General features: G+C 39.7%; 1 protein-coding gene across 2 annotated transcripts in view; it reads left to right on the top strand.

The window, feature by feature from the left end:
- Nucleotides 1–13,612, top strand: part of ADGRL4 (adhesion G protein-coupled receptor L4) — a 73,423-nt gene extending 59,811 nt beyond the window's left edge. For both annotated transcript variants that reach the window (XM_041421436.1, XM_041421435.1), the window contains 3 exons: nucleotides 9,670–9,761; nucleotides 11,316–11,484; nucleotides 11,923–13,612. In XM_041421436.1, coding sequence (XP_041277370.1) covers nucleotides 9,670–9,761; nucleotides 11,316–11,484; nucleotides 11,923–11,985 — 324 coding nt within the window. In that variant the 3' untranslated portion in view covers nucleotides 11,986–13,612. The remainder of the gene's footprint in view (nucleotides 1–9,669; nucleotides 9,762–11,315; nucleotides 11,485–11,922) is intronic.
- Nucleotides 13,613–25,261: the final 11,649 nt, after the last annotated feature.

The following is a 25,261-nucleotide window of genomic DNA, read 5'->3' as shown; positions in this document are numbered from 1 at the left end:
CAGAAGAATTCCTGGCAAATCCATTACTGTGCTGTTTTCTCATATACTCACAAATTTCACGTACTTAATCTAGACTATTCAAACTGAACTGAATTTTTTAAAAAAAAAAAAAAACATTCAAAGAATCTAAGATATTACATTTTCCCAAGCTTCAATAAAGAACATAGTCTGATAGACCATGATTACAATTTAAAAATAAAAATGAAGAGAAAAAAAATAAGCAGCCCCTCTGAGGTGAGTCACATCACAGTGATGTCAAATCCACTGCCTCTTTGGGCTTCCTCACCTTATTATCCCTGTTTTTCAGTGAAATATTGCACAATCAGTATTCCTGACATTTCTTGATATTCTTATTATTATCAAAAATGTTGCTTGACCTCTGACTACCACCACTACAAAACCTAGCGCCACCACACATTTTTCAGTGAATATTTATGCTCTGAAAAATTCTACTTTTTTTTTTTTTGTGTGATAAATGCTTAGTTATGTTTCTTAGATAGATGTAAAAGATATACTCTACTGTTTATTGTATGTTTTTCAGAAAATAGCAGTTTTAAACATTTTTTTATATCTACTGTTATTTCTCAGTCTGCCTTTTTAGTGGAAATAAATTCCTACTGGGATTAGCAATGCCTTTATTATTCTTTTTTAAAGAGTAATAGTCCCCTTTTCATTAGCCTCTCAGTGGCTTCAGTTAAAGGTGTCTCCATGGCATTTCCTATGCCATTGTGGATAAAGTGGAGAGAATTAATTATATAGTGGCATTAAAGACCGAGTCTGCAACTTTGCTTGAAACAGATTTGTTTAAACCACAGTGCTGTTCAGCAACAATACCTGCTGTGCTAAATAATAACTGAGTCAGAAAATACTTTCCCTGTTCAGTGGACAGGATCAGCTTCAATCTCCAAGACACAGCTCCCATATTGCCAAACCCAATGGATGAAATTTTTCAGCAAGACCAGAGCTTTCACATGAATCCAGGTTTTATCTTCCTGCTCTCTGCCATTAAATCCCCAATTCTATGGTCCCTGGAAATACTTAGAAAAAAGAGGGTGTGTCCATTAGTTATATTAAAGTAATTAGAAAAATTACTTGATCCTATGTTATTGCATAGTAACAAATTCATCACAGAAGGCTGAAGTGTCCTTGAAGGATGTTCCAAACAAAAGTTTGTTTTTTAAAAAATCAACTTAGTAGTTCTGTAAGAAAAAACTACATGAAGTTCTCCCTTGCAGTCACTGGAAGGACACTAGAGTTGAAACTCAAGCTTGTCCTCTGTCACCCAGAGTGAACCAAGCAGACACAGCAGGGGAGGGAGCACAGGTGGATGTCAAGGGAAAGGAGAAGAGCACCTGCATGTGCCAGCTGGCTGCAGATTTCCTGAGATGTTCCAGAGCTCAGCACAGATTAATGTCTCACACATCCTCCTTCAGTTCTAGAAAGACATACTGTGCCCACTCTTTTAGTGGATGTATAATCAGCTTTTGTGGATTTTTTTTCAGGAAAGCCACACAATTGACTGAAATAGGTTGGTTTTGTTGTTTTGTATTTTAGGGTTTTATAATTTTTTAATATCTTCTATGTGGTTCTGTTATATGCCTTGTTCTAAGCACAATTACTATAAACATATATGCTCACCCTAAATTGTTCACTGAAAGGACACCATAGGTTTGCTTTAGGTAGTTAGCACAGACTGATGAGGTCTTTTGGACTTTCTTAACAATTACATAATGACTTCATCCACATGACATCTCACTTGAATCAGATTTTCTTCCACTATCCTACTGCCCCTTTGATTCATCCTTGACAGGCATTCAGAGAGGTGAACTTAAATTCACTATAGTAATTGCACAGGAATACTGTGCTTGGAAATCTCACCTGGACACTAAAAGAAGTTTTTGTGGTTTTGAACAAATCACACCATGGGATTTTGTGACCATGTCCACAGCAGAATCATAGATAGTTCTGAAAAAGCAAAAGACCAAATCCTCAAGAGGATTTGGCAAATTGTGGAAAGTACGGATAGCTTTCTAACAAATATTCAGACCTCCAAAATTGAAAATACAGCTTGTTCTCAGACTTCACATCTCAATCATGCTCCTGATACTTTCTCCTTCTTGGTAGATCATCCAGTCACTGAAGCTAGTTGTACTAAAAGATGATGTACAACTATTTCACTCCTCTTTGCTGTGTAAAACACCTGCAGAGCTCCTGCACAAGGCTCCAGATGCAGCCTAAGAAAGGTTTCCATGTATGCAAGGAAACCATAGGGATAGGAGCAAATGTGTAGTCTGAACTTTTTGATGTAACTTGAATCAGTTCATTAAACAGCCTGATTTATGTCACTCCCAATTCACAAGACAATACATCTTCTCAAAAGCTTCTTGGGAAAGAAGAGTAAACCTAGAAATTATTTACACTGTGAGCAAAATAGACCCCAGTCCTATCACTGGATCTAACTGGGGTAACATTTATGGGTGAGGTCAGGTACAGCTCTGTTGGTTCATCCCTCCTGCCCTTGGCTGCAGAGCTGACAGTAAATAATGTGTTTGGTTTTGCAATCCAATAAGAAATAACATTGAATGCACAAGTCCGCAAAGCTGTTTACCCTGATGAAAAGCATGGAACCCCCATTTATTTATTTATTTACATCTTCTTTTAAGTGTTCTAAAAATATAAAGAAACACTTATTTGAGTCTAATTCTATAGCTTGAAGTATGTAAAAGAAAACTTTGAAGTATTCATAAATAAAAAGCAATCCTATGTGAGCTTCCCCCCCCCACAAAAAAAGGCTATGTAATAAACTAATTTGGCTGTGTTTTAACTTTTAAAACAAGTGAAATCATTAAAATCTTAGAAGCATAAAATTCTACCCCTGAATAATTGAAAATATTTCCCAAAAATACAGCCTAAAGGGGGTTCATTAATGTTTTTTGTTCTATTTCCTACTCCCAGATAAGACTGCTGTTGTATACTCAAAGATTTCAAGAAGATATATTCACTGGGGACATGGTAATGAGATAAATCAGTCAGGAGACAAACCCTGACTGTTTGACTGCCAGCTTGTGTCCAATTTTATGCAATTAATATAGCATACATTTTCATTTTGAAGCTTAAACGGTTGTATTGTTAATAACTTAATTCCCTTCTCCCCTGACTGAAATAACGATGACCCACTGAACGTTGCCGTTTTACCCAGCCATTAGCCATCCAGCCAGAAAGACAGAAATGTATTGCTCTCCGTGGCAGAACTCAGACCATCACAAGCTCATTAATTCAAACACTTGTAATGAGGGTCATTGTACAGACTGATACAGATACAGCTGCTCTGAACTTCAGACATTTTTTGAAAGAGCCAAATTCGATATGATATATGTAAAAAATTCAAGTATATGCCTAAGAGAGCAGCAGGAGAAATTTTCTCATTCTTTTTTGTGAGATCTGACATCAGCATATAGATGGTTTCATCAATTATTGAGACAGAGACTAAGAAAGGAAAAGGGAATGATTTGGGGGTTTCATTTTTGAAGTTTGAATGTAAAGTGCTCAGACTGAATCAGAACTAGTATGTCTGAGTCTTTAGAATTAGCTGCCTCTTTCTTATACCTTCTCTTCTTTGTAACACTAGAGAGCCTTTAAAGGCTGGTATTTGAAATGTTTTAATAACTTTTGAAAGGCTGGGGTGTATATTTTTACACAAAGATTTTGTACATGAAATTACTAATTCCTTTTTCATTCTATAAATAATGTGTATTGGAAATAGTCTCAAAACCTCTGCCTCATATTAAACAATTGCAGCAGTTTTGTTTTTTAAACAAAACTGTCTTTGGATAATCTTGGATGAGGAACCAGGGGGTGAGGGAAATCCAGGTCTTTCTGCTCCAGTGAATATTTAATTATTTATATGGCATGGAATAGATCCAGCAGTAGCAGTAGAAGTGAATAACTCTACAGAGCTGGAGAAACCAAGGGTCACAGCCTAGTCTGAATATTAAGTAAAACAGAAAACTGTGCCCCATGTCTCCAACATCCTGTATAAATGTGCTGTCCACAGGGATTTTCATTGTTCAGGAGTGTCCTTTCTGGTTTTATTCAGAAAAGCTATCCTAGTCAGGAAGCGTTTCCTGGTGAAAACACAGTCTAAAACAGTAAATGTCTTTTAGTGCTAATGAACTGACATTTCTCAAGAAAAAAAGTATTGGACGAATTTTTTTTGAATACCCTGTCCTGATCCATTTAATTCCACCAGAAGTCCAGGTGCTAACTTAGCTACCACCATGAAAGACAGATCATTCCCCTCTGAGCTTTCAAGTGCTCTTTCTCTTGCTTTAAAAAAAGAAAGGGAGGAAGAAGGAAAACAGATGTCTTAGTTGTCAAATTTGACAGCTTTCAGCTACCTTGATGGAGCAAAACGATGATAGATCACTTCACTCTGTGTCTTACAATTTAATTGTAATTAATTATGAAATAAATTACAGCTCTTCAACATGAGTGCAAATATTTTTATTTGCAAGTTTTATTAAATTTTGTGTAGCTCATCCTATTCAGTGTTCAGCTCATCCTATTCACCGTTCTGTATCTACACAGGGAGAATCTCATGCAGCGTGAAGCACTAACATCATATTTACTTGAGGACAGAACACTACAATACTCTTCCAGTATGTAAAATAGGTACATTTCAGAGTGGAATTAAGGACCTATTTTAAATATAGCTGTTGCTAGGCAATGTGTTATTAGCAGAACTCCAGCAGCCTGGAACATTTAGGATTTTAGGACCTACATGTGCATTCTTATGTTATTACTTAGTTTCTAACATACTAGCAATCCACAGAGAAGCTGGTCATTTGCTTAGACAATAGATGAGATTATTCCTCAGTGCTCTCTGCTAGGGCAGTCACAGACCTGATAGGAGTGGCAGCCAGAGCAGCAGCACCTTGCTCTGTCCATGCCCAGCTTTCCTTCATGGCAGGAGCACCTGCTCAGGTATTAGGGAGACAGAGGGAGGGATACTAATCTGCAAGCAGATTTTCAGAGCTATCCTAGATATAGATGGAGGTAGGTTAACTCCATACACTGCTTTTCCCATCCTTGTTCTAAAATACATATGATTGGGCTAATTCCTTTGGCAAAGTCTCCTTATTGTTAACCAGATGATTAGGAGAGCATAAGGAAATGTCTTTGAATTCTAAATTGCTTTTTCTCTCCTACAAGAGGACATTATCCAGATCAGTGCTGTGGGTCAGATCTGATCCTAGGAGTTGTACCACTCCAGATTGCTCTAAACTCTTCCTTGTGCGCCTGCCGGGCCTAACCCACCAACATCACAGTTCTGAGCATGGGAACTGTAACATGGAGATCCCCAAAACAGCTGCAGGAAAAGTTCACTGTTCTGCTGTTTACCACAGTTGCATCCATGACACATCTAAGTGCTAAAACCTGCAGCAGTGTCCACTGTTGCCTGTGAATATCTTGGGACTGCCATTCTCTGTGGCGTGTAGTGATAAAGCCTTGACAATGCTGGTGGCAATAGGAGTTTTACTATTTAACTGGTGTTCTGCATATTAGCTTAATGGGGCCAGAATTCACTCTAAAACTGTAAATCCTTCTGACCCTTTTCATATGTGATGTCCCAGAGAGAGATATAACACTTATCATCCTTCCTTTAAACTCCATCTCAGGTGTACAATACAACCCAGCTCCTGCAGGTTTGTATCTCCTTAGAGATTATCCAGGGTTATACAGCTACATAAATGTAGTTACCCATATCTACAGAATCCTGATTTCATGGACATCCTAATAATTGCTCTTGTTCATTGTCTATTTCACACAAATATATTTTAAGCTTTCCATTTGTTCATAAATATCCCACAACATTTCTAGAATTTAAGAAGGCTAAAAATACTTTTACAAATATCTTTAGGGAGACTTGATTCCCTGAAGATGCTGTGAGTGGAGGCTTTTTCTGTATCAGTCCTTGACTTTGATTAACCACTTAAAAGAAAGGAATAGATTAATTATTGAAATTAGTCCTGTAGTGCACCTGAGCAATGATGAGTGAAACATGATTCCCACTGAACTGCAGAGGAGGCAGGGCACAGGATGCACAGCACTTCAGAGAATTGCCCTGGTAGGGAGAAAGTCAGAGGTGTTCTTTGTAAAATCATAAGGACTGAGTGCACTGTTTGCCCAATAGCAGTCTGGGGTGGTTTGTTAAATAAATAAAATACAAAAAAAAAATTATTCAGTTCAGGGCTTGGAATCAATGCAATTCCCCTCTAGTCTATTAGACTTGCCGAGAAGCCCCTCTCAGGACATGCAGCAGTTTCTCTGACTGCTCAGCCATGTAATAGCACTGAAAACAAAGGCACCAGAACTCCCCTTGTCACACTGTAGCATCGTTATTCACTTGATAAAACTGCGGCCAGGCCACAGCACCTCACGCTCTGGGTTTGCCCCAAGCTGCAGAATAACTGTGCTCATTATTCAGGTAACTCGTCCCCAGGCTGGCCCTGTGCAGAGCCTGTCCTGAGCACGGTGTCACAGCTGCCTGCACATCCTGCTCTGCTCCAGCCTGCTCCCTCTCCGGGGACAGCACGCCTTGAGTTTGCCACCTCGTTCTCACTCACCTTGCCTGTCACCTTAAGGCAGTCTTAATTATAGTATCATTGAAGGTTTACTCAACAAGATCTTAAGACTGTGGTTTAGTTACAAAAATGAAAACACATTATTGCAGCCAAAGTAAGTATAAAAAAATATTTGGCTGTAAGGAGCAATCAAAACTTTTTGGATGTTTCAGTGTCTCTCACCCAGAACCCCCTCTCTCTCAGACAGAAAATTTGAGGATCCAGGACTTCTTGTGTACATCTATATTTTAGATTACTTCTACAGCCTACTACCTCAATTTCTGCCTGTTTGAAACTCAGTTTTGGATACAAATTCAAATGTCTTATGTGCTTGTATCTTTTGGCTAGGTGTTTTAAGTGATTTGACTTCTCGTTCCATTTGTTGGAACACATAAAGCTCTTTGGGGATATCAGTTCTATTTCCCCTTTAGTCCTAATGAGTTCAACTTATTAGTATTTATACTCAGTCCTGCCATCCAATATGAACTTTTTACTTTACATTTCCCAGAAATAGTTGAGGCCATTGGTATGTTCACAGCAAAGAACCAGCAGAGTATCAGGTTGAAGCAGGATGCATTAAGTTTAGGATACCTTTTGGGATATCTTTTGGATTACCAGTTTTCTCCAAAGGCTGCACTTGACACATTGTTTACATTAGCTAGTTTTTCCCTCCTGGATTTACCCATGAGTTCATGCTATTGTTTTCCCTCGTGCTTTGCTTCATTTCTGTGTCACAGGGTAGTTACTACAACTTTGTTGTCATCCATTTCATCCCCCCTCAAAGGGGGATGCAGTTCCAGAGGTTTCTAACTTAGGTTGAAGCATTGTGTAAAGCCAGTCTATGCGCTTTCACTTTGCTATAGAAATTTTTTATTAATGGAGTGCTTAAAAATGGGGCAAAGACTGACTTAAGACTTTAATAAATCTTGGAAACGAGCTGGTGTTTCAGAAGTTAAGTTCACCCTCATTACCCTGTAACACTACCTCCTGTGAGGCTACCTGAGACATATTGTACAATAATTGTGTTCTGGCAGCTGACTCCAAGAAGCTGGTGTTAACCTCCCCTGCTCTCCTGATACATACAGATTATTCCCATTAGAATGGGTTGGTGAATGAAAAGATCATAGTTAATGGGTATTACTTTAATGCAGAAGGCCAAATCCTATTATGCTGTGAAACGGACAGTGCAAATGGTATTTGTGCAAAGGAGCCCCACTGGGACAAGGAGAAATGGAGCTGCTGCCCGCCCCGTCCTTGCTCAGCAAAACCAAAACCTTGCCAGTTCTGCAGCTGTTTTTGTGGGAAAGGGGGGTTGGCCCATGCAGCTTCTCACAGAACCTATTTCTGGCAGTTTCTAAAGAAGTTGCAGTGTGTTCTTCATACTTCTGGTACTTTGATCACATTTCCAGCTACCTTTTTCAAATTAATAAGTACATTAGGTGGGTTATGCAGATTACAGTGTATGCATGAAGTTATTTGATATATTATTCACCAACAAATATAAGATAAAAGTAAGTCTGCATATAATTATCCACAACTGCTGACTGACTCATAATTAACTTTGAAAAATTGCTGGTTTAGGAGATATCATAGATTACAATTTTAAAGATAAGGAGCTGCAGAATAGCTCTCACAATCAGCACTAGTACAAGGTATTCAAGGATTAATTCCCTAAACTGCTCATCAGCTCTATCGCTTGTCTTATCAAATTGTAAATATATTATGCTGCATTAAACTAGAAGCATGCAGCTAATTAAAGCAGAGACTGCTTTAATATTAGATCCTCCCCCCTTGACTCAAGAAAAATGTTCAAAGGACATACCTTATGAGTGTTAACAAATGAAAGTGATTCCTTTTCTAGTGGTGCTGTGCTCTAGCAGCTTTTTGTTTTTATTTCAGAGACCTTTTTTTAGTTTGGGTTGGGTTTTTGGTTTGTTTTTTTAAGTAAAAGAAGCAGAGGGAAAACCATACAGTCTTTCTGGAGAAACAACTTGGGGATGGCATTAATTCTATTCATTCTACAGCTGGAAGCCCACAGGAACTGACCAAGGGATTGCAACCAAAGATTTACAAATAGTACCTGAATGACACAGAGCTAAAATTTGGTTCCTTTACTAATATTTTAAATATATTCTGATGTTAAATGCTGCAAAGTAAGAAGGCAACCATCCACATTTTTAAAGGAATGTAATATAAATTTAACTGAAAGATCAGTGAAGCCTAGACAAGCCAAGAGAGGATCAGAATCACAACTGAGCATCATTTGCAAAATTGCTTATTTTAGTTGCTTTTCTTTGTTTCAAACTCAAATAAAGCAAAGCCATTGTAAAAAATCATGGAAAAAATACCAAAACTATTCATCTATGAAAAAAAGCCATAAAAGAGAAGATATACAGCAAGAAGTCTTTCAGTAAAAGCCAGACTTTTTATATTATTGTTTAAGGAAGCCCCTAAGATTTTTCTGTCACTTGAAAGTTTTCACACCCCAAAGACCTCAAATCATATGAGGTTATTAATGTTATTTAGCAACAAAAGACACACATATTCCAAGATCAATATGATACAGTACAATAAAAACCCAGAGGGCAGAAGGTTTTTTGGGAGTTTCTGAATTTCTCTTTCCTTTTTTTAAATTCCTTTCCTTTCCTTTCCTTTCCTTTCCTTTCCTTTCCTTTCCTTTCCTTTCCTTTCCTTTCCTTTCCCTTTTCTTTCCTTTCCTTCATTGCTACTTAGGAAAAATAATCTCAGCAGGAAATCGAAGAGATTTACCAATAAAATCAATAAACGTTTGCAGACTGCTGGTAGTGATACTGTTGAGATAAGGTAGGGGACATCCCTGTTTGATCAATGTTTGTTTCAGGGCTCATATTTTTTTAATAGAAGTGAATCAGAACAGGGTGGGCTTTTTCCATTTCTGGCACGGGATTCTGTAGATTTCAGATACACAGAAATTTTATCTGACTTGTTTAATTTAAATGTTTAACAGTTATTGGCATTCAAAGGTATCCTGGTTTGAACTAAAAGGTTTTTTCTTCGCTCCCCCCAGGTTAATTTGTTGGCTTTTGGAGTCATTATTTATAAAGTATTTCGACACACTGCAATGTTAAAGCCAGAAGTCAGTTGTTATGAAAATATAAGGTAAGTTTGCCATTCAGTACAAATTCTACCTTCTTTCTGTACGTTTAAATACAGACAGAGATGATAATGAGTATTCAAAAGTGACAGTTTAATATCCTGAGATTTGTAGAAAAAGAAAGATTTTTTTTTTCTGTTATTACCTTTATATATATTTGGACATAAAATTTGCAATCATTATTCCCACTGAGTCATACCTTGTATGATAGGGTGTGTGTGAAAGATGCACAAAGAAAACAAGTGGCTGATATCAACCAGAGAGTAAAAGCTGATGGCAAAGTTAAAGAAATAATTGTCTTTTTTTCTTAAGTATTTTCCACAGCCTCAATGCAAGGCAAAATAGGATTCAAATCTATGTCTGAAATGGGACCAAAATATTTGCCTTGAAGTAACAAGTGATAAGAGATGGGAGCCACTCACGTTACTTGGGAAAAGTCTGCAGTAGGACATTATGGTTCTGTGGCACTGGGGGGATGGAGCAGATTCTTTACTTTGCATGCTGCTATGATTTTTCCATCAACTCACTCTCTTTAAAACTGATTTATAGGGACCTTGAAAACCGTTTGTGCAGGAAAAGCTGAAGTGTACTACAGGGAACATTGAAAACAACTTACTGTTTGTGTTGCTTAGGAACACTCCTGCAGTTTCAATGCATTGCACTAGATTTATAGTTAGGATTTAGCAATTGTTTGATTGATTACTTTCTCTTATTCCTACCTTTCGTAGCTTCATGTGGTGGCCTGTTTCTAATGAAGTTGAAAATTATTCATTTTCAGGAGAACAGTGCTAAAAATGTCTGCTGTTCAAAGGAAGTCCTGCAATGACTGAGCTGAGAAAGAATAAGAAAGTAATCAGTGGCTTCATTTCCAAGACAACATGCTGTAATTTGTGCAAGTCTGTGAGCAGGGCTCTACAGCATCTTGGAAAAAAAAATCTTAGCAAATCAGTTCCTACAATTTAAAGACATCAATATGCTGACCCAGGAACTATTTGAGAGTATTTGTGTTCTAAAAACATTTTTTTTTTCTTTTTTAAGAGACAGAATTTTAAAAATATTCTGGTTTTACAACTGGCACCGTCCTCTGCAGTGAACCTGAGAGGCAGCCTGGGAATCCTTTGATGTCATGTACATGCACTGACCTAAGAGCATACTGAACATTTTTCTGGGTTATTTTTTTGAGGAAGATAGGGGGGAGGAGGAAAAGTGGGGGAATGCTTCATAACAGACATATGTTTTTCCTTGGGGAATTACACTAACAGTAGATTTAAATCAAATCATATGGTGCTGCAGTACACCAGAGAAAACATATCTGAAGATTAAAGAACCCAGTGTTTTAAGGCCCTCCAGTTTTACTCCTTTGCTCTTCCGAAGTGATTATGTGACTTTGCTCATGCTGCAGTGCTACAGCACACCCCGAAGAGCAGCCCCTGCACTTGCACTTCTCAGGCCTTTGCAGCTGTGAAAAAATTTCCAAGGCAGCATTCAGCACCCAAAGTGGAGGAGAAGGCAAGCAGCATGTGCCTGTGTGTTGTTCACAATGTTTTCTTCCTGTCCAGATCCTGTGCCCGTGGTGCTCTTGCTCTCCTGTTCCTCCTTGGGGCTACCTGGATTTTCGGGGTCCTCCATGTGGTCCAGGGATCTGTGGTTACTGCCTATCTTTTTACAATCTTCAATGCATTCCAGGGGATGTTCATCTTCATATTTCTTTGTGTGCTGTCTAGGAAGGTAAGTATCCTGCTCCTTGTGGAAGTGACTCAGTCTCATGTCCCTGCACTGTCCAGGTGCCCAGCCCTGAAGCTGAGCTTCTGCCTTCAGTGGAGGCAGAACCTCTGTCCGGTTTTTACACTCTCACATATTTTCTCCAGTTTTAAAACTAAGTATGAAACATGGGAAAATGGGGCTTTTTAACTGTAAAACTGGTTACAGTGTCATTAACCTGATGAAATAGCACAATGTGGGCAATAAACCCTCCAGTCTTTTCAATTAGCAGCAAGATTCACCCACACTAGCCTGGGATGATACTTTCTTCAGTGGTCTGTCCTAAAGTAAATATCAGCCCCACCTTAAAACATCTAGTGGCAGGAGCAGTACAAAATGAGTTCAAAGACATATAGACCTATTAATAAATCTATTTCATAATGAAATTCAATATTTTTATTTCAGATTCAGGAGGAGTATTATAGATTGTTCAAAAATGTTCCTTGCTGTTTTGGCTGCTTGAGATAAAGGGAAGGAAAGCACCCAAAAGCATCTCAGCAGAAGAAAGAAGCAACCTACATGGTGTTGTTATGGATATTACAGCAAAATATGGCATTGTGAAAGTATGAAATGACCCAGTGAGCAGGCATATCTCTTAACTGAATTACTGGTTTTGTGCATACATGTGCATTCATGCAGAACATCTGTATTATTCTGTATACTAACAGTATACACAACAAACTGGACCATTGCAAAACAAATATTAATAAAGAAAAGGGAAAGAAACAAATTTCTAAAGAATCTCAAGACTTCATGACTGAGGTTTTGTGTCTAATATTAAAAATATCTGCGGTTCTTGAAAGCAAGATACCAAAACCAACTGGCACAGCAGATTTTATGAAGTGCTTTGCTAGTGGAAACATATTCACCATCCTTTTGTAGTAAAAAACTTCATACATTAAGTTGTATGTGACCATCTGCAGGGAATGGGTTCCATTAAAGAGTCAATAGATAAAGATCTGCTTCAGCCTAGACTTTTGAAAACATTTCTTTTAATTTAAAGTAGATTAAAAAAGGAATTTGTTTAATATTATTCTCTTATCACTCTGAAATATATATTTGTATATTAATCAATCCTTTATTTTTATAACTTCTAAAGAATTGTTTAGATCTAAAGAGCTGAGGTCAGATCTGATACAAGAATTGTGGGACAGTCATTTTATAACTGAAATATTATTTTGTGAATACTTTGAAAAAGATCTGGTTCTCGTTTTATTTAATTGTGAAAAAGACTGAGATCTGCTTAACTGGCACTATGATTTTGGAGGCTGTGGGAAGAAGATGCTTTCACATGTCTGTCACTTCATAGATAGTTGGAATCCGGGATCAAATTAAAGTGGTGGAAATCACCCATGCAGAAGACAGATTTAATTCAAGGTAATGTGGCTCTGTACCATGTAAAATTCCAATTACAGCAATTTTCTCATAGCATCTTTGAGTCAAGCAGTTGTCTCCTCTGAGGCTCCCGAGTTTGACTCAATCCTGCACTTAACCTTAGGAGTATGTACAGAACCACTAAAATCAAAGGGAGTACTGAGGTGCACATTTGGCAGATCAGAGCACAAACACGAGGCATCAACCATTCCACCTATGGCATCTGACTTATTTGAAAAGGATGCTTTAATTTCACCCTTTTAGTACCAAAATTATGTGAAGTTCTGAGCAATTTCCTGTCCACTTTGCCTTCTCAGGAAGTGTCTAGGATCTCACCTGAAGCCCAGTATTTTTGCCAGTGAGGCACTGTAAATATGTAGTTGTTAATAAATTCCACTGTTGTGTTGTCTGTTAAAACAAAGCTCTAGTCTGAATTTTATTTATATTAAAGGAAATCTTTTTTTAGTAATGGTCAACTTTAGTTTTTATCTTTTTTTTCCTTATACACAAGGTTTTCATTGTATGCACTGCAATGATAGGCTTCATTAAGTATGTTCCATGCCTGTGCTGAGTTTTTTGAAAAAAGAGTAGTCTATTTTTCAAAAAAATACTAAAGAAATCTCCTGGTCCTTTGAATGTAAAATATGTGAATAAACTGGAGTGCTTTGCTTTCAATTTTGACATTTCCATTCATTTAAATAAATACAATGGTAAAAGTTCACTTTGTTACATATCATTTGCCCTCAATTATTTGCTGTATTTCCTTTGCTTTTGCATATGTTCTTCTAAGGTTGGGAAATGCAGATACACATTACTTAAAAGAGTATTTTTAGAAGGATATCTACCAGCCCATCATTTTTAATCTCCTGCAGAACTGTAACCTATAGTAAGCTGATCTGGACAAAGCATCTCTAGTAACTATATAATGACTTCAGCATGCTCAGGGAGATTGAAAAAGTTCCTTGGAAAGAAAATATATCATAAATGTTTAGCCTACAATAGTCCTTGCAATGAAAGAGCATCTTTTATAGGAAAACTGCTCTCCTGTGTCTGGGTCAGATCTTCATTGAAACTCTGTTTTCCTTACATACAAGGATGAGTTTTCATCTTTTACTACAGCACATAAAGAGCAGATACATTTTTTTAGATTCCCTGCCTCCCTATCCCTGAAGGATGTTGCAACTAAAAGCAATTAAAAGGTTTATTTGTCACAGCCCTCAGTTACATGAACCCCAGCCCGGCAGAGAGAGAAGGAATGACATTGGACATAGATTGAAAAAAGAGAGATTTCAACAAGATATGAGGAAAACCCTTTTCACCATGAGGACAGTCAAGTGTTGGAAAGGATTGCCCAGAGAGTTCATACAGTTGTGTTAAAAATCTTTGGAGGTTTTTAAGACTGCATAAAGTTTCCAGCAACCTGATCTCAACCTGACCCTGCTCTGAGCAGGAGGGTGGATGAGCTGGCCCTCTGAGATCCCTTCCAGCCTGGGTTGTTCTATTAGTCTGTGGTATCAAATCAGAAAAATAATAATCAGGCATTAGTTACAATTTTGTTATGCAAACTTGCACTCAAGTGCTATGCAAACAGTTTTTCCAAAGGTAAATTCATGTTATCTATTTATCAGATCAACTAGCTGACTGGTCTGAAAACTAAGAATTTTGTTCAACACTTTTTAAGATTACACACTTTTGAGAGGCATGTAACATGTCCAGTGGGGCCAACAGAAAAAATAAATAAGTAAAAACAAATCATTGATTGACCAGATATATAAAAAGTAAAATGTTAAGGTTTTAATTGCTTAATGAAGAATTTTTTTCATTAAACCAAACAGAAATTTGTGTTCTGTGTTGCATTTCAAGGTGTGTTTCAGAATACAATAAATAAGGTAAAGACTCCTCTATTCTGAAATAAATATTCCCTCGAAGAATTAGAATGGTATTTCAAAGAAACTGCAATATTATCACCATAGCCATTGGGAGATTCAGTCTGCTGGAGCTGTGCTAATAAACAGATCTTCTGTGTTCTTTTCCTATTGGAATGAAGCAGGCAGTCATTTAAAAGATAAATACAGTGCAAATTTATTTCAGACTTTTCTCCACTCCCCAGTTGTCACAGACCTTCATCTCAGAACCTGGTGATGCTCCTAAGCCAGGACTTGAGCACCTTGTAAACCACACATATAAAGCAATGCTGCACATGATTATGTGAAGCAGAACAAATATTTTCAGGGCTGATTCCTCCAGCTGCTACGCTTCCAGCATCACTTTTCTCATCAATAATTTCACTTTTTATACCTTTACCATAATAGTTCCTTAAAGGCCAGTCCATAATCACACTCTTGCCATGTGCCAATTAACCCCAGGAGAAGCCCTACCTCCTTCTTTGAAATCTGTATAGATTAGACAAAAAAGTCAAAACCCATGAAGTTAAAACTTTCTTTCCTCTGGGAAAAGAGGTGTTAGGAGGAGGGCCACTGGCCAATAGCTTCCTCCAGCCTGTGTTACTCTTTTCCCTTGGTTCTCATACATTCAGTGCTGAGTGCTTTGCTGTGAGACCACAGAAGCAGCCGTGCCACCTCACCAAAGTCATCCCCCATGCAATTTTTGTATAAAATTAAGCCATTAAGATGGATGCAGCTTTGAAAATAGCTGATCATCAATGCACTGATAGTCCATTTAAAAACAACCAAACTGTCAAGTGCAAACGTGCTAAAGCACTTTCACAAGTTGCCTGGCTCCCTGCCAGCTCAGCTCCCACGGCCGTCGCTGTGGGCAGCCTGTCCATGGAGCTGCAGGCACAGAAGGACAGGACTGCTGCTTTCAGACTCTGTATCTCCATGACAACACTCCTGAGCAAACCTTATGGAGAACCAAGAGCCCTTGACTCATCCAGACTTTGCCAGGAGTCAGATCCATTGGCCACGCACGGAACCTGGAGCCCCTGGAACTGGCGCTTCAAAACACGCTGCAAGATGTGACTAATATGAAATGCAATAATTCCACCAACTTTACTGCTACACAGCAGTATTGACAGCAGCAGTCCTCCTGGGTCAGAAGAACAGAAAGTATGAAAAAAATTCCATACACACCAAAAAGTAACAGTAAAACTGACTTTCAAGAATGTACTTTTCTTTTTTTTTCATGTGGAAAATAAAAAATGCTTAAAAAGCACACTGAAATTATCACGAAACATAAATTATTACTGATTCTATTTATGAAAATCATGTTTTGTGGAGGCCTTATTTTACATCTTCTCCATGCAGGGTTGCATTTTTTCCAGAATTCCTTTTCCAGAACTATCTCTTTAAATTTGGCAGAAGCTTTACTTCTGCAGATGTTGTTTTGCAGCTCCTTGGTTTTTTTCTTGCCTTGCTGGTAAGTATTCATATTTTATTGTATTTGCTCCTCTGGATTCCCAAGGAAAAAGTGAATTTTCATCAAACATAGGGGAAGCTCCTCTGTTTCGCAAAGCATTGCTGAATATTCTAAATAAAACTAGCTCCAAGACTGACCATCAGTTTTCACTGCAGTGCATTAGGCACCTCCCTGCAATGTAAGCCTTTGTAATTATTGTAACTATTTATATAGTCAGCTCTGTATCCACATAAACCTAACATCATTTAAATTAATTTTGTAAGATTTTTGTGAGACAGTGTTAATTTAGTCAAATCCAGGTTGATTATAAACTGTTCTTATTTATAATACATAAGTTTGAAAACAATGTTTCTAAGAGACAATCCAGTTTACTTTGTTAAAATAAGTTATATTTTAATCTCGGCAGGGATGTTTTCTTCCTGTGTCTGGCCCACCATTATTTGGTCTAATGTACTGAGTTAAAGGCAACAAACTTCCAAATCCCCTTCCTCTCTCTCTTTGAATGTTTCTGCACTATGCAGACTTCTGGCATCACCTTGGCTTCTGCTGGGTTTCAGAAATAATTGTTGATGATACAGTAAATTTGTTTTCTCTCCCTTGTGTTTAAATCCCAGTCTTACAAACACTCACGTATTTGCTCAGTTTTATGCACGACTAAGTCTTTGGCGTTAATGAGGCTGCTCATGTGCATAAAGTTAAGCATATGTGCAAGTGTTGTATGATCAGGGTCTTAGGACGCCAATTTGCAGTAATAACAGATTTGCATAAACTCATGATCCCAAGCACTGGGCTTCCTGCTCATTATCAGTAGTGGAATTAATTTAGCTGTTTTTCATTCCATGATGTTTATGAGGCTTTTCTCTTTTTTTCCTTTTTTTTTTTTTTTTTTTGAACTTCAAGTTGTTTTGATTACCAGTCCTCAGCCATTTTTGATTTTGTCCCTGTCACTTAACATATGTGGGGTTTTTCTCTCCCTTTGCAAGTGCCCGCCTTAGTCATGGTAGTATGAGCTCATTTATGCTCAAGATGAAAGATCAGGTCACATTTCTTAAGCTGAAAATATGCTCCATGCTGTGTAAGAGATCTGCAGAAACACCAATTGCAAATACCTAGCTAGGACTCATCAAAATCCTGTGCACGAGTCATGGCTTCTGTCGTCCAGGGGTTAGGCCCTAAATGAAGTGAGTAGCAGCTGAAACCCATTTAGTCTAGATGCCAGCTAAGGGAGAGGCAGCCTGTACTCCTCCCTCGCAAGTGGGTCGCATTGAAGCAGAAAAAAGTAAAGTATATCCTCACTGAAATTACAGTGCATGTCCTACTGAAGGATAATCTCCCTTCTGATGCTCAGCTCTGCTTTGTCTTCATTATGATTGACACTTAATGCCTATAATACAACTCCTAAAGACTCTGGGGCTTGATTCCTTGTTCTCAGAAGCAGTGCTGCATTTACTCCCTCTCTAAATGATGGAGCAGGACCAGGTGTCCACCTTTCCCTGGCAGGTACTGATGAGGACACACCTCCCCAGAGACCCTCCCTCTGTGGAGCGCCCAGCTCCCACAGCTGACCTGCAGTTCCCAGTACAGCTGAGAGTTGAGTTGAGTTGAGTTGAGTTGAGTTCAGTTCAGTTCAGTTCAGTTCAGTTCTTCCATCTCCAGTCCAGCTGAGAAGGCTGGAGTGCAACATTTGGCTTTGGAGTGAGCAAGAGATACCAGTGCTGCAATAGGAAAACAAAAGTAGAAACAGTGATACTTGGTGAGTAGCAAAACAAAGGCATGAATGCCTCCTAACCCTAATATGTAACATTTTTAAAGGGGGGGGAGAAAGACAAATGAATAAATTCTGCTACAAAATAGATAGTTGAGAGCTGTCATCTAGAGAACCTCATTGTTCCCTGCCTGAATAACTCTATTTGCCAAAAGAAAAGGGGAGTAGTGCTGGGAAAGAGGAGGTGGTAGCACTCAAAGGAGGCTCAGGGTGTGGGGGCAACACCAACTGGTTATGGATTATCGGGAAAATTAGAGTAGCATCAAATGGTAATTTTGTAATGATGTCTTCCCTGAAGCTAAACAAAAGTGGAAAAAGTCAACTGATCCTTGAAGCAACTCCCAATTGCATCCTATGTGTTATCTTTTTAATGAATTATTTCTGGACTAAAAATTTTATGCATTAATGAATCAGACATCATAATCTTGCATGAAGATCAGGAAAGTTTACAGTAAGAGAGAAGAAGGGAAAGACCCTGTCGTTCTGCACCATCTGAAACCATGTGAGCCTGTGAGATCTGCTTATATTACTTATACTGTTGCTGAGCTTGAATGGTCTTGTTTAGTTGTTTTTTCTCCTTTAAAACTATTGCTTTCTTCAGAAAAATATTGTGTGCATGGAATACATGTGCTGTGAGCTACAAATGAGTAGCATCATTCTGAATCTGGCAACCTTAGGCTGCATCCATTTCAGAGATATTTTCTCTGCACATGTTGTATGTCTGTGCAGAGAAGGATTAACAGAAATGTGCTTTCTGGTCATGCATAGTGTGCAATAGTTACATAAAACCATGTCTTAAAGTGAGCTATCCTTTCAAGTGGCAGTGCTATCTTAACTACCTGAATGACCAAAAAGTTAGATTCTCTCTACTATGTACCATCTACTTCAAGCCCATACAGAAATCATCCCATTTTATGGTTATTTTAGCCTCCTCCCCTGACCAGTCTCCCTTTGGAGATTTCTGAAAGCCAGCTGGAGCCACAAAGAGCAGTATATCTGGAGGCCAGCCCAGGAGGAAGGTATTAGTGCTGGTGAGAAGCAGGAAATCTTAGTAGTACTAAATAAATGCGTCTCTGTGTGTCTCAATGCCTTAACTGCAATTCTTTTCAGTACTGCATGCTTTCTTTGCCAGCCCAGGCTCCTGAACACACACAAGGGGAGTGCCCAAGAGGCTTGGCTGTCTCTTTGCAGGTGCTGCAGAGTGGAGGGGCTGGAGCAAGGTCTGCAAGGGCAGAAACAGCAGTGAGGAGCATCCCATTGTGTCCCACCTTCTGCAAGGCAGGAACTCCCCTTTCTTAAACAGCTTTGTTCCCCTACCAGGGGCTGCTCTCTGAGGCTGCATCTGATTGTGGTTTCCAAGCTCTGGCTTGGCTCTTGCAGACACTATTCCTGTAACAGACAAGCCTGCTCCTCTGCCACGTATTTGTTTAAATGGGTTCAAAAGTTCTCAGCTTCCTGACGACTTTTTTTCCCCCCTTTGTTTTATACCAATCAGTTAATTTGCTAACATCACCCTCCATATCTTCTGATCTTAGGCAAGCTGGCTGGGTTTACTGGTGCCTTTATCGCCACATTACAGCCAGCAGTGAGGAATGCAGGTCAGAAGGGAAATAAGAAGGGACGGCTCTTTTGAAATGGGGAGGAACAAGGTCAGGGTTGTGGGGCAAACAGGAGAGGGTGGAAGCGCAGAAAAGGGATGTACTTTAAAAACAAACTCATGCTGCACTAATCCAACTGCTATTCAGCTTTATCCCCCTCTGCTTATAAATTGCTAGAAACCTCCTTTTATCTTCCTTTGTCTCTTTTTCTTATTCTGTCTATTATAAAGTCTTCACGAAACCACCTATTTTTGTTATACATTTTTATAAAATGCTGTGAGCATTTCACAACACACTTTTATTAACTTCTGATCAAGAAGTCTGTTTCAAATGAAAACATTAGAACCGATCAGAAATGGGAACATTTTTCACAAAAGGTGATGGGTTTTGTTTTGAGAACACTTTACTTTTTAGTCAGAATTTTTGTCCTAGCCAACAAAGAGCTTTTTTATCTCTTTCCCAGTTACTCCAGATTTACAAGAGTGAGAATGAAAACAGACTGCAATTTTTGTCCTCATTACAAAAGGGACAGAGATTTAGAAGAAAAATATTCATTGAGCAGTTATATTAGAATAAAATTGGGCTGTTTGTGTTTGGTAGCTTTGTGCTTGTTTATATCAGTGGATTGATCAGAGACACTCATATTTTGTTTTTTCCACTGCTCTACATGTCCTTGTTGAACAGGACAGTCCTGCTTTATCTCTCACAATGTTCTTCCAGGTCATGGTTGAGCACAGAGGCATGACCATGAGGAAACTTGCCTTTACTTCTGCCAACTTCTGCCAATCACATGCCAGTTGATAAAGAGAAATCCATTTTATTTCTACCTAGCACTAAAGTGGAAAAATAAAGGTTCTCTTTTCTTTTTTTCTTTTTTTTTTTTATGTGTGTGTGTGTGCAGCAAAACAAACAAAAGTTTAAAGTAAACTTTTTCAAATAACTCTTTTTCCTGGCAGAACTTTCTCTGCCTTCTGCTGGCTGAAGGGCTTTGTAATTCATGCAATAAAAGGGGAAAAGATCTGCTGGTAGAGATTGTTTACTTTAAACTTCTGTTTGTTTTGCCTCCACTCCAGGAAAGAATGTAGTATTTCTATAAAGCTCTGTTAATTTTTTTTTTCTTCCTTTGACTGACTTGAGCACTGGAGAAAGCACCCGATCAACAAACAGGAAACCAAAGTACTTTTCATCCCTGTAAGACAGAAGTAGCATGAATTGCTGCACTGCAAGCTGCTTTTAACTCATCCTCTTTGTGAGTGAATGGATGTTACCTGGAAATAACCCATATACTTGGGTCAAATTTTCAAACCAGTCTCCTAAACCCAAACAACCCACTGAAATTTATGATGGAGTTACTAAACCACTTCAGATAATATTTAAAAAAAAATAAGATACATAAGCACCAAACTGTGGGTGGTCACCATTTGTGGATGTGCTGCCAGTTGGAAGAGCTGGGTTTCAGATCCCATTTCCAGGCTGGCAGAGCAGATGTGCAGCTCGAGGAGCTGCTCCTTAAACAGAGCCAGAGGTACATCAGAGGTGAAAGTGCCACGCTGGCTGCAGTGATTTAAGGTGCCTCATCACTTTGTGGGCAGCAGCTCACAAGCTGCCCACCATAAAGAAACTGGAAACTGAGTTTCACTTTTCCCTTGTCGCTTGCTGTGGACTCTGTGTGTATATGCGTGTGTCTGTTTCCTCCTTCCTGAAAGAGGTTGAGGCTGAGAACATGGAAAGGGTCATGTGGTCAAAAGGCTCAGTCCAGAGTGATGTTTTTCAGGGTGGTGTTTCGGGGTATCTGACACGTTGTATTTTTTTTCATATATACGAACCAGTTTAGAAAAAGAGGAGTACAGGAATAGTCAGTCCTTTTAAGAGAGATGTGATTAGGAAGGCAATTGCTATCATTTTGTGCTAGATTCAGCATTTCTGGGAGAGGTAACCTACATCCAGCTGCATAATAACAGAGCAAGGGTTGTTTTTTACACTCTTGATTCATAGCAAGCTGCAATGGTGACACTGATCCACTTATCCTGAAGTGCCTTGTAACCCAGAGCAGTGGGTCCAGGTAGCATGTGCTCCAGCTCCTGTAAGGATTCAAATCTAAATCTCTGACTTTTTGGGAGTGTTTGGCAGAAACCTGCCCATGAGCTGCTGCTCAGCACAGTAGGGGTATGCTTTCCTGACAAACCTCAGCTGCTGAAGCAAGAAATCATGGCCCAAGAGGTGCCCAAATGTCTCTCTCTTTGGAAGTGCCTGAGAGAGTAGGTGGAAGCCTGTGCTCTGACAGCTCCTTCCAAAACTTCCCCACCCCACCCCCACCTCCTCATTTATCACTGCTGTGGGTGAGCAGGAAAAGAGCAGGAAGAGTGACAGAACAAAAACAGCACTGAGACTGGAGACCAGGAGTCAGGGCTGCTTCATGCTGCTGTCTCAACTGTGCAGCTTTACTGACAGTCAGGTGCTCCAGCTTTCCTACCCACAAAGATGTGTCAGGGAAGGCACAAGCAATTCTTCTCCCTCCCTTTCTCTTTCTGCAAGTGGAGTAAAGCTGACACTATGATGTTTTTGAGGCACTCTGTGCTGATGGTCACAGGTGTTCACTGGCCTCCCCCTTCAAACTGTGCCAGACTTGGGTGTCACTCAGTAACACACCCCCAGCCACCTGCTCCTCTCTGTCCAAATGCACAGGCAGAGCCGAAGGTGCCTGCACAGCATGGATTCAGACATCTGAATGGTTGCAAGAAAGAGAGAGAGAGACATCTGGGAGACATCTGGGGTTGCAAGAAAGTGCTGAGAACAGATTTGGGGGTCCCGATACTGGGAGCTGGTCTTTAAAAATCTTGCTTTGCCTTAAGTTTCTCTAAGATCTGAGCCTAAAATTGATGTAGAAAGTGTTAGATTTATTTCAGCAATATGGGCTCTATCCCCAGGATGTTCAGGAACATAGATCTTCAGAGCCAGAAAGGATTAAAAACTTCCACTCCTGTGTAATGAAGAACTAAGAACCTTATCCGAAAATGTCTGCCTCTAGCTCTCAGCTTGTGACAAAATATTGCAAGAGTCTTAAAATTCCAAGATCTTGAGAATTCTTGCCCATTCAGCTTCTTTCTCTTTCTCCAGTCTGCCGCAGTTCTTGAATAAAAAGCTCCTGAAAATATGTATGTAAATGTGGGGCATTTTACAACATGCTTGCATGGCAAACGGGTCAGGCCTTTGAGGAAGCATGAATAGGTTAGGATTATAATTCCTTGTAATGTTATGGCAAGCTGCAGTTTCAAAGGCCTAAGTTCTCCGATTTTATCCAATAAAAAATTTAAAGAGACAAAAACCCAATTTGTTTTATAATCAATAAAATGTACAGCTTCTTTATCTTATTAGAAGAGGCTGTCAGTTGCAGTCAACCATTGTCAACAGGCTGCTTGATCTATCAGTAAAACAAATCATTACAAGGAACACAGCACTGCTGCTGTGGCTTTTGTGGTGTTTCTAATGAGGACTGGCAATACTTCTATTCCATTACAAGATTTGAAAGTGAATTTTTTGCAGACACCCCCAGGCTTAAGGTAGGAGAGGAAGGTTTAAAAATAATTAACTGTGCTGCTCCAAATAACTCAATAGATTAAGGATTCATTCACAATAAAGCAATTCCTTGCTTCTGTGATTGGTATTTAAATCCAGGGTGGCATTAAGTGCTGGTCTGCTTCAGCCTAAGCTTGGGACTGCACAGGATTAGAGGGCATGCATGGCTGCTCTCGCATGGGGCAGCTGAGAGAAATGAAGTGTCTGAGCACTGAACAAAAAAGAGACAGGAAGGAGGAGAAAATATGACCACATGAGAGGGGGTGAGGGGCTGTTTGGCAGTTTTTTTGTACCATGGTTATGGCCATCCCTGTATGCTGTGGTCCTGGAGCTCATGCTGGCACCCAGCACTGTTGCATCCCTGAGACACGTAAGCTGCACACCCCTGAAAAGGGGACCCCTCCCTGCCACACCTGCCCTGCTGCCTCAGGATCTCCACAGCTGTCCTGTGTGTTTCTCTGTTTTCCTCCCTAGAGGCGCTGGGCCATATGATAAGGTGATGAAGGTAAGATAGGGCAGGCTGAAGCCATGGACATGACTTCTTTAGGCATGTTTCCCTATTAGGAACTCCCCCAACTCCATGGCATCCCTCCTGCAGCACCATGGTTATTCACCAAATCCAGCTGCTGACACATGAGGGTCAGGACAGGATTTTCTTCCTTTCAGACCAGACAGAAAACCAGCAGCCTTGAGAGAAGGGATACCTTGGGATTAAAAGAGATCTGAGGCTGAGATGATAAATGCGGGACAAAAGCTCCTGTGAAAGGCACCTTCCTAATTCAAATGTAATGCCAATGGAAGTCATACCCTTAGGTCACATAATTCCTGAAATAATCTACAAAGTAGCCCAGTAAATCAAGGAGAACTCATTTGAAGCTCTTCCTCACCTCAGACTGCTTTTTTAGGCACTTAGTTCATAAGAAAAAAAATCTCATCCGCCTGGCAAAATACAGGGGGCTGGAAACAGCAGCTGAGTCTCACCTGTGGTCTTTGCTTTGGAGTGCACACAGAACAGAACAGGTAACTCTGCACCCAGGAAAGAGATGTCCTGGGAAGAGACTGTGGACAGTCAGCAGTGCCCTGGCCATGTCTCACTGAGGAGCCAGGTTTGGGATCCCCCTCTGTCGGCTTCAGAGCTGCTTCAGAAGCTGCTTGAAGCTGGATGGGACCCAGAATTGTCAACAAGCTGAGTAGCCTCTCACAGTCCTGCTGTGAGCTGATTATCACATCTAACAAAATAATGCGCTGGAACAAATAACACTTCAGGCTCTGTTGTTTCAGGTGAAACTTAGTCCTACTAAGTATAAATTTATAATAAGAGCTACAGCGTTATGAGTTTCCCAACAGTCAGATTTAATTCAAATGCATAATTCAGACCCTTGCAGGGACACTCTCATCTTTGTAGGCGGCAATTTGGGGATTTACACACATAATTCCCATTAACACTAGTAGGAGTTATAGTGTGAATACACACATATATATATGTGTGTATATATATATGTGTGTGTATATATATATGTATACATATGTGTGTATATATATATGTATGTGTGTATATATATATATTCCCTTCTCGATGCAGGCATTTCCCCTGGGGATAACTGTGCCTTAAGTTCTCCTTCCATGGCGGTTTGCAGTGATGCTCAGCCGTGAGCCTCCTCTCCCTGCGACACGGCCGCCTCACCTGCGGGTCAGTCACGACAGACGCTGCTGTCGGAGATTTCAGGCCAGAAAGCTCCTCTCCCTCTCCCTCTCCCTCTCCGCTCCTGTCCGCGCAGCGCGGCCCGAGGCGCGGAGCCCGAGTGCCACCTGCCGGGACTGCAGCGGCTGGAACCGCTGGGAACCGAGACCGGGGGGAAGGTTCAGGGAGGTGGGGTAGCATCGGCAGGATGCTTGGCTGGGGAGGATGAAAAAAACACATATTCCCTCCGATTCCACGCAGAATTCATGTATGTGAAAAAACAATTTGGGATAGGTGTGTTGGAGTAGTTAGCTGAAAGAAAATGTGAGCTGACCTTATTCTGTTTCTTATTTTGTTTCTTGACTTTTTTTT

Source organism: Onychostruthus taczanowskii, unplaced genomic scaffold (assembly GCF_017590055.1).
Source record: "Onychostruthus taczanowskii isolate IOZ18803 unplaced genomic scaffold, ASM1759005v1 scaffold7, whole genome shotgun sequence".
NCBI classification, from domain to species: domain Eukaryota; kingdom Metazoa; phylum Chordata; class Aves; order Passeriformes; family Passeridae; genus Onychostruthus; species Onychostruthus taczanowskii.
The sequence above is the reverse complement of the archived record's forward strand: the minus strand, read 5'-3'. Positions and strand labels throughout refer to the sequence as shown.